Source organism: Apium graveolens, chromosome 9 (genome assembly GCF_009905375.1).
Source record: "Apium graveolens cultivar Ventura chromosome 9, ASM990537v1, whole genome shotgun sequence".
In the NCBI taxonomy this organism is placed as follows: Eukaryota; Viridiplantae; Streptophyta; class Magnoliopsida; order Apiales; family Apiaceae; genus Apium; species Apium graveolens.
This window is the reverse complement of record NC_133655.1, coordinates 3,128,711-3,138,928: the sequence shown is the minus strand read 5'-3', so window position 1 is coordinate 3,138,928 and position 10,218 is coordinate 3,128,711. Positions and strand designations below refer to the sequence as shown.

At 33.8% G+C, this 10,218-nt stretch overlaps 2 protein-coding genes across 2 annotated transcripts; one reads left to right on the top strand and one right to left on the bottom strand.

The window, feature by feature from the left end:
• The first annotated feature begins 4,382 nt into the window (after window positions 1-4,382).
• LOC141683712 (transcription factor bHLH84-like) lies at window positions 4,383-5,660 on the top strand. The gene is made up of 5 exons (XM_074488464.1): window positions 4,383-4,808; window positions 4,882-5,157; window positions 5,247-5,312; window positions 5,413-5,478; window positions 5,568-5,660. The coding sequence occupies exons 1-5, from the start codon at window positions 4,383-4,385 to the stop codon at window positions 5,658-5,660; spliced, it is 927 nt and encodes a 308-aa protein (XP_074344565.1).
• A 165-nt stretch (window positions 5,661-5,825) lies between these two features.
• Window positions 5,826-10,077, bottom strand: LOC141682810 (vacuolar-sorting receptor 3-like). Its single transcript, XM_074487502.1, has 12 exons — window positions 9,663-10,077; window positions 8,324-9,016; window positions 8,157-8,245; window positions 7,977-8,046; window positions 7,829-7,912; window positions 7,660-7,736; window positions 7,507-7,588; window positions 7,302-7,384; window positions 7,156-7,222; window positions 6,674-6,802; window positions 6,465-6,580; window positions 5,826-6,304 (listed from the first exon to the last, which is right to left on the bottom strand). The coding sequence occupies exons 1-12, from the start codon at window positions 9,967-9,969 to the stop codon at window positions 6,206-6,208; spliced, it is 1,896 nt and encodes a 631-aa protein (XP_074343603.1). The 5' UTR covers window positions 9,970-10,077; the 3' UTR covers window positions 5,826-6,205.
• Between the last annotated feature and the right edge of the window lie 141 nt (window positions 10,078-10,218).

The window sequence follows — 10,218 nt, the reverse complement described above, 5'->3', positions numbered from 1 at the left end:
ATTGTATGATGTACAAAAAAAATCTAGAATGCTAGTTATTATGATACATGAACTTTAACAACATAACTTATAATTGTTCTTTATTATTAAAATAATAATATATTTAAATTATAAATAAAAGGAAAGTAAGAAACAAAGGAGAGAAATGTGTTAAAAAAAGTGAAATATTTTTTTTTATAATAGAAATGAAATAATGCATGTATAGTGTTGCCCCAAAAATTACTTGTATTTTAGTTAGCACTATTGTTGATCAGTCGTTTATTTAAAATGTCTAGAATTTTAGTTAATGACATTTATCTAGGACACTGTTGAAATTTATTTTAAGACAATAATAAAGTAGGGCGATAAAAAAATTCATAGTAAGTTGAATTTGAACTTTTAACAAAATTGCATATATATTTGCATATAAAATTGCAAAGTGGTATTTCAAGTTTGAAGATTGATCGCATTTTTGTAAAAAATATTACAAGTTGGATATTTTTGAAAAAGCCTCAAGAAAATACATATAATGAAGTTGTTTAAGTTTATTCTAAAATGTTTGGTATGAGATCGTGCACTAGTGAAGATGAAGAAGCTTCTTCTCAGATTTGGGACTAATAATTGTAATTGGTGCTGTGGGATAATATATATTCTGCCCCCCCGAGAACATCGCCGGAATGTAAGAAAGCCTACCTGATTCGCCCATGTTCTCTGTTTTTCCCGTAATTCGTTTCTCTACTCCTCAATGCAGTAAATGCACAGCATAGGTGACCGTGGAGAATCTAATACAGGGCACCGGGACGTATCTCCTCGAATAATATTTTTTATTTAAAAATATAATAAAATTCTTTCGAAAATTCAAAAATATAAGAATGCATCCATAAAATAAAATCAATATCCCTTAAAATTTCATTATTGGATCCGTCCCGAGGCCCGAAGCCCCAAACTAATAATAAGTAGGTCAAATGCAATAAATTAGCTCGATAAATGAATAACGTCATCAAATTAATAACTTTTTCTAGTACTAGTATAATGGAGAGAATATATTTTTAAATCTAAATAAATAATAATATCGTTAAATGAATATAATAAGTGTATTCATTTGTTGAAATTTAACTGTATATGCTTTCCTAAAATAAAATTTAACATATTTTCATTATTAATTTTTTAGAAACTAAATGAATATGACCTAATATCCTTGCAAAATACCACCAACTCAGCATATCAAACTATTAACTTATTTCTGATGTGTTTGAATTCTCATTGAGATACCTTAAGATTTTGAGGGGATTGTTGATTTAACATACTATGAAATTTTTATTTCAAAATTGAGCACTAGTGAAGTCATAATTCAGATAAATAAAATAAATTTATGCGAAGTAGTGTTAAAATGATTTTGGAGTAATTAGTTATATTTACTCGGATGTTCCCTCTATTCTTGTCATGTTTGAGGTTAGAAATTTTAGTCTATAATTAACCAAGAAGTATTTATGTCTAGTGTCACCCGTTTGTTGGTGCAGTAGTTAAACTCGCCCTGCATGAGATCGAGAGTTTGAATTTAACTTCTGAATTGTACGTTTATAATTAATGAATTAGCAAAATAAATTAAAAACAGTTACGTACCTTCGGCTCTACTATGGCAAAACACAGTGCCCCACTGTGTACTGGTTTTGCAAGATAAGCAATGTGTGTTTTTACTTCACCCATTTCAAAATTTATTATATCATATACTCATTTATATGACCTGTAAGCATAATAATTCAAAACACAGATGACTTACAAGTACATTCGATAAAATGAGTTTGAATTCGAAGGATCAAACTGAAAGTTATGAAACCGAAATTCGATTCAAAATTCGAATCATATCATTTAATAATTATCTGAAAATAATTTAAATCGATCCGAGAATTACCTAAATTGAAAATTTAATCAAATGATCCAAAATATTAGACCCGGTTATAATTTGAAACCGATCAAAACCGAATAATATGTTATTTGAATCGATCGAATGCAAAGTAAGCAAAATTCATACTTAAAAAAATTAATGTTTATGATGACATAATTATTTTATCATAATTTTTTCCAAAAGTACATTATATTATAGTAATAATACCAAATTTAATAAAAACTAATTTTAAATTTGACAATTTTAAAAAAATGAATAAGTTATGATCCGAGAATATTCGAACCGAATTTTATCCAATCTTAGTGCCCGTTTGGGAAATCTTAAAATAAGTAACTTATGACTTAAAATGAACAAGTAACTTATAAGTGATAAGTAGATAGACACTTATAAGTTAAATAAGTGTTTGGTTAAACGTCAGATTTGTTTTTACTTAAATAAACTAAAATAAATAAATTTTAAATATATTTATCTTAATTCATAAATTTTAAATCGGAAACACATGTAAAAACATAAATCTTAAAATAAAAATTAACAAAAAATCGAAAAATAAAAATAAGTTGAGAAAAAGTACGTCACTGCTAACATTCAACTTATCAGCTTATAAGTTGTAAATTTAACTTATAAGCTGGTCGACAAACACTCGTCGATAAGTACTTACGAGCTTATAAGTTAATAAGCCACTTATTTTTTTTCCCCAAACAGGCCCTTAGTCTGATTTCATTTTAATTAGACCTGAACCGAATCACATCTGATCTGATGATCACCAAATGTACCATAATTCGAAATTGATCTGAAACGGAATCGATGCGGTTATCAGAATTGGCACGTCCACTTATAAACCTAATTATTGAAAATAAAAATGTTAAAAGCCTTAAATATTATTACAATTTTTTTTTCAAATACTTTATAAATGATAAGCTTCCTCATAATAATATGGGACTCCGCATACATTAATATGTGACCATGAGTTTAATTTCGACCCGTGTCATGTCATGTCATTTTATAACTATTTTGATACAAATTTTGGGTTAGGTAGAATTACTCTGGTAAAAAACACTCAAGACAACAAATAGGGACTTATATTTCCTTTTATATGAGTATATTATTTTCAAGATTTTGACAAATTATAATGCAAAATTCTACGAAGAACCGGATCCCTCAATTGAAATTTCTTGGGTTCAAGTGGTTGGTATCGTTGGTTGAACGTGAGCCTCACTAATATTCCCCCCACTTTGTATTAGAAAAAATCGGAAAAGTATGCCTCCGGTACTTGGGTTATATATATTATTACTACCAAGTAGCTGTTCATTCGTTGGATAATCTACACGAAGCATGGGGCATTTTTTCATTAGATCACAACATTACAAGTAAAGATTGTATGGCTTGAAAACTTAATTAACAGTCATATCTAATTTTGATCAATGTGGTAAAAAGGTCAACTTCTACGTGACACTTACACATGTTTTGTTTCTATAATATTGTTTTTTATATTAATTTATGCATGCATGCTTATTTACTGTCCATCTCATATAACAACATGTCTGAAATAATATCATTATACCACCTTAGTTGTCCGGTCTGTCTGAAATTTTTTTCAACTGTACTATTTTCTGTAGGGGCCTGCGTTGTGTCTTAGTCTCGTTATCGCTGATCGTTCTCTCAGATCGGTTATTGATTAACGATAGCGAGACACAACTCAGACCCTTAGTCTCGATGTCGCTGATCGTTCTCTCACATCAGTTATTGATTAGCGACACCTAAACACAATCCAAAGAGTTATTGATTAGCGACATCTAAACACAATTCAGAGACCCTATAATTTCTCTATAGTTTATCGTGTAATATAATATGACCAAGATAATCCTTATAACATATTAATAAAGTTCTGATACCATGTCAAATTACTATTTCTCTCGAAATATCAAGCGAGGGTGATAGGAATCGGTGTTATCAGGTTATAAATTGAAGATCATACTTATACTATTGTGTAGTATGATATTTAATCAGATCTTGACTGAAATTTATAACTTACTGAAAATGTAGGCATTAAGCATTACTGAGATTAACCTATATGATAAAATACTTAGATTAACACTGCTTAAACTTACAGGTTGATGGAATATATGCTAGGTTGAGACAAGAAAGAACATAGATATAGTCTGGAATGTATATTGTCCTGTTTGGTACTCAGATCCTTCAGTTTTCATGATTATTATTATAAAGCCGTCCTTTTCTGATCTTATTCTCACTAATCTAAATTTTTAATCTTATCATTTGTTTTTAAATAAATTGCATTGTATATGTTCATAATCTTTGAGATTTGCTTCCAACTCAGTTCCTCTGAGTTGTACTATCCCATATATTTTAATGCAATGCAACATTCTTCTATAAATATGTGTTAAGTTTTGTTAGCATTATAATCAGTCAGCTTGAGACTCCAAAAGAACTCTCTTTAATCTTATTAAGTTCCATTTTATTTGTATCTTGATAAAGTTAAATGGAGTCTCTAGGGGCCATTTTCGAAAATGAATGGAGTTCTTTCAGTTCTGCTATGTGCTCTAATGAAGAGTCTCAGTTCATGGCACAATTGTTTAATGAGACTGTTTCTGGTGACTTTCATGCAGGCTCAGGCTTTATTTGGCCTGACCATGACTTCAAAATCACTGAAACGGTCAATATAGATTCGATTAATGCTAGTATCTCCAGTAATTGTGATAGCTATTGTATAGCTAGTGACTGGAATCAAATGCTGGTTGCAAACAATGATTCCATGTCATCGGATTGCAACGACTTATTGAACCGAGGCATGATCATGAATAGTAGCATTATGGAGGAAGGTATATTGCCAGAGCAATGCAAAGAAATTGAGTTGAAGAATCCGGTGCAGAACTCTAAGAAAAGATGCTACAACACGGGAGATACTGTACGTTTGTTTAAATTTAGTTATATTGTTTTAATGGTAGTTTTGTGTTTCTCATTGATGTTTAATAATGCAGGCACAAAAGAACAAAAGAACTATGAAGCCGAGGAAGAGCCAGAAGCTTGACTCAAATAGCAAGATTAATGATAAAGATATGAAGTGTGAGGTCTCTAAACAAAGCTTGAGCAGCTACAGCTCAGAAGATGATGATGAACGTAATGATGTTATTGGAGGACTGCCGGTGACTTCAACTAATTCAGGGTCAATAGGAGCTGCACCTATCGACACAAATGGCAAAAAGACACGAACTAAAGGAGGCATAGCTAATGACCCCCAGAGTATATATGCCAGGGTAAATGAATCCACACACATGTATACCGTTACCAATGCTGCAAAATTTGTGCAATTCATTAACTGATTCTTTATACAATTTTGTTGCAGAAACGAAGAGAAAGAATAAATGAACGGTTAAGGACATTACAGAACCTTGTGCCTAATGGGACTAAGGTAGGAACTAGTAGTTAACTGAGATACTGCAACAACGATAAACTATAGGCTATTATTAGAGGTCAAAAACCTTAAACAAGTACTGTGTTTCACATGACAGGTTGACATAAGCACAATGCTTGAAGAGGCTGTTCAGTATGTTAAGTTCCTGCAACTCCAAATCAAGGTCAGAAAAAGATTCATTTGCATGCATTCAGTTACACTCAGATATGTCCATGTCTATCATGTCTTATGTTTCATTTTTCTATTTTGCAGCTTTTAAGCTCCAATGATCTATGGATGTATGCTCCTATTGCTTACAACGGGATGGACCTCGGTCTAGATTTAAATGTCACCATGCCAAGATAATGACATTGATCATCGTGGAACACAAGTGACGGTGCTAAATTGAAGTTTCACAGCTGTAGTTTCACTCTGTTGCTGGTAACTGATTCAACATTTCAACTACATGGTTATTTGGTGGCTTTGATGGTGCTCAGTATAACTTGTACAAGTTAAAAAGTTATTTGTGCCAATCATTATGTATTATCAGCTTTACCAACAAGATTTCATTATTTACAAACTTTGCTCTGTTGAGCAACTCTAACAATAGCCTAAACCATCACAGGAATGTGCAAAATAGCTCTTGTGTAAATAAATATAGTGTAGCAATACAGTACAACAAATTTAAGACATGGATAAGAAGGCCAATACATAATTTCATATGCATTGCTAATTGCATTCTCAGTGCCCCTCAATTTCAAAATCAGGTTTCCGCTTCTGTTTGCTATCTGAACCATATCCGGCTTTGACTTTGCCCTTGTAACGATTCTTACTGGAAAGGTTCTGAATTCAGTGCTTAACCTAAGGTTTCGAGAATAAGTATGGTCTAAATTCTTAGTTTTTGGTTTCCATCATGCCCGATCCTCGCTTTGATGATTTGGAACTTCACCTTGGCTGTCTAGAGGCATGTATTGTGACATGATAGCTCTGATCTCCGAGTCCATATATGACTAAAAATTCAAAGTCCAGAATTTTTTTTGTCAGAATAGCAATGATACAAGCTTTTTAGGTTACTAGATAACCTGCACATCATGTGGTAGTGCTAACTGCAAATGTATGCAACAACGACGAGTTAGTAATAACAACAAATATACCATGTACCAAACGTACCCTCAATCTGTACTTGTACACTGCATATACCCCGCCACCAGCAATTGCTAAACCTATCAAAATGAACCAAACACCGGTCCATGCAACTTTCTGTTCTGATGACGTCTTGCTAATGCCTGCAGAAAAACCTCTTAAACAAATTAGATAGCTTTATCCTCAGATTTATTAACAAAATAAGAGAAAAAAGATAAAGCAGGGTGGTTGCTCACTTATGCAGGTATCGTGCTCTCTGATGTACAGAAGGTCTTCAGAACATGTGCATTCATAGCTTCCCCATGTATCCTTACAGCTGCATTCGGGGCATTGACACACTTTTTTCTCATCACATTCATCAATATCTGTGTGGAATAAACAAGATGCTAAGTTACCAGCTCTCCTGAAACCTCAACGGATGATGGTCTAATTTGATCATATATTACATCTTAAACCCCTATTTACCCGAAAGCCCATTTTTGGGTCGAAGAGTTGATCACTAGGATCCCATATTTTAAGGAAATATTCACTAGGATCCTATTCAAGTAAATCACCAGATGTATATGGAATTATTTTATGCAGTATCTGAGATTCTTACTCATAAACAGTGAGTGATATTATATCACAATTGTCCTAGAAGATATGATATGCTCATTACCATCTACTATGGTTTATAATGTCAAAGTAGCCGATATGAAAGCCACACAAAGCGTCTAACCTTCACAACTCGTCACACCATCACCTTTAAATCCCGGAGGGCAAACACATTTGATGTCCCCGTTATCCTGTCATCATCATGAAAGAATGTTAAAGTGGCCGGTAACAGTGGAAACTTAATACCAAAGGCTATGTATTCACACTAACCGGACAAGCAGAAAAGGTGTGTCCATCACGGGTTTCATGCCAACAGCCTCCATTATTCACCTTGCAGCGGCCTGGTCCACTTGCTGAATTGAACAATAAAATTTGTAACTAGGGTCTAATGTCATGACTATAACAGATGAAACAATGAAAATCTAAAAACAGAAAAAGAAGAGAAGAAGTTTAGATTCAGTGTAAAATACTTTACCTATACAGGACGTGTAACCATCTCCTTTATAAAGCACACCATCAGTGAAGGGGCATTCACATACTCTTCCACGAAATGTATCCTGAGACCATGAATGCAACTATTAGTAACATAAGCAACTAAAGGCAGAATCCTGCGTAGCCTGATAGATACCTTGCAGGCACTGATGTTGGCTGCTTTATCTTGCCAGCATCCACCATTGTCATTCAAGCACTCATTTGTCTCTACGTCTAAGAAAAGAAGCACGAATGAAATGAGAAGCAGTTTATATTTGAAAGGTCTAAGAATGAAGTATAACCATGACATCCAATTATAAGCCTACCTCCGCTTAAACACACAGCTGGCTCAGTAGTTTCCTCAAAACCAGAACATATAGCCTTTAAGACAGCACCTTTTGCCAGCTTCCCTAGAAGTAGAAATGTCAGGAACTTCAGTTCTCTAATTTTCCAATCCGAATTCAACAAACTTACCTCGATACTGTCGATTATTGACAATGAGAGTTGGCAATATGGTAACATCCCCTCGTGTCCCTTTACCGATCTACATAGTTAGGCACTTTACAATATTAAAACAGGTACGCTGAATAGGAAAGACTGTCAACCACAGTAGGGCCTAATAAGAAAATTAATAATTTGGTCGGAGAGATATACCTGAGCATTTTGCTCTTCTTTGAGAACAGGATGGTCAGAATCAGCATTTGGATCACCCATACACTTCTCAATTTTTTCTGAGTCAAGTCCTATGCACAACAAAAACGATACAACTGTCACAAACATGTAGTGGCTAAATAGAAAATGATCAATTTAACAATTACTACCTAGAGATCTGATAACATTGTCTGCACATTCCTTGTTATACTTTTTCTCCTTCATGGGACATCTGATTTGGAAATCGGTAACATAATCCCACCAGATCCATGGCTTTTGGGTCTCATTCGCCACTTTAAACACACACAGTTGTCTTAAATTCTCTATAACCACTTCTTTTCCTTCATAACCTGAACTAAAATCCTGTTCAGGATCAGGAGCACAATATCTACCATGATTAATGCATTGGGACTTGCATTGTTTGCTTATAGTGAATTCCATAGGACAAAACCAAGTTATATAATGAGGAGTGAATTGAGTAAACCCTCCCTTCTCCAGAATCTGTGCTGCACCCTTGAAATCTTTTACAAAGTCCATTAATATGTCACACTTGATGCCACACTCATCATTGCTACTTGTCCATAATTCGTATTCCACACGTTCATCTGGATGAGGCACATATTCTCTCCAATCTAAATTCACATTCAACATCTCTCCATCACTAAGTGCTTGCTTCAATTTCTCACCAAATGCTTTGTCAAGCAAGGCAGAAGGTATAGTTATGTTTTGGATATATTTTGCAGATTGAACATCCTCTTCAGGCGTGTCCATAGTTATCAAGTGCTCTTCAATGTCATCTGCTACAAGAACAGCAGCAGCACCAGCATTTTGGACATTCCACACTTTCAAAGCAAAAAAGCAATCTGCATACACAGGAACACACATCCAAATTATCACCACTTTCCATTAATAACTTTTCTCACAACACAAAGTAAGTTTTCCGGGCTCAGGGAACTAACTAGCAGGCACCTTCTCAAGTACCAATCACATAAAAAGAATCAGTTAACTATTACAAGATAAATTAACAAGTTCAATTTATCTAAAGAGTTCATTTAAGTTCATCTATAAACATAAATTGATATATCAATAACAAGATTACCAATAAAAAGTGGACATTTTCATACATCAACCAATCAATCTCCAGATTAAGTAGCATGTAATTTAACTAACTCTCCAAAACCTTAAGGCGTCAGGGAAAGACTTAACTGGATCATACACGTTTAACATTTCTCCTCGATTGCCCATTCTGGGCCAACAAAATGGATCCTGGGAACTCATATTTCAGGATATAATCGCCTTAAACGTCCAAATCATAACAATTTTCTAAAATATTGGCTAGAACAGTTTGAACTCCAAACCTCTCCTAAACCTGGACACTATGTGTTACGAAATTCTGTTAACTGATCGACTCTCCCGAAACCTTAAATTGATAGAACAAGTCCTAGTTAGATCACATACTTCTAACATAACATATCAAAAATATCAATCAAGTATCGAAAAGCATAATACCTCCACGATCAACCAGAACAAAATAAGGCAAAGCTCCAGTATTAGACTTGAAAGAAATCCCAAAATCATCAAAACTCTTGCACCCTTTCATGTTTTGTTTCGGATAAACTACAGTCCCAGCCATGCTTCCACCATACTGAGGAATACCAAAATTGCCAATGGCACTGTCATGGTTCCCTTTTAAACTCTCCGGTGAAGTCACCCTGAAGCTGTTTTTCTCTACCACAAATGTACTTAGCACTAACTGATACTCTGTGAGCATAATAAGCCCTACAAATAGTAAAATTCTTGACTTTTCACAGCCCATTTTCAAGAACAGAATCAAAATAACATATGTTTTTTAGTAATGCAAAGTGATCATGAACTTGAATGATTGTGTAAGTTGGGGTAAATGATACATTAATAGTCTTTTAATGTGGACAATAAAAAAATCTAACATTTCACAAAGTTATTGACTGGTCTCATCTCAACTCATGTTTCACATTTGTGTCTTAACTCATGATTTGTCTCAACTCTCAACACATATTGTTTGTTGTTTTCATACTTGTTGGAAGAT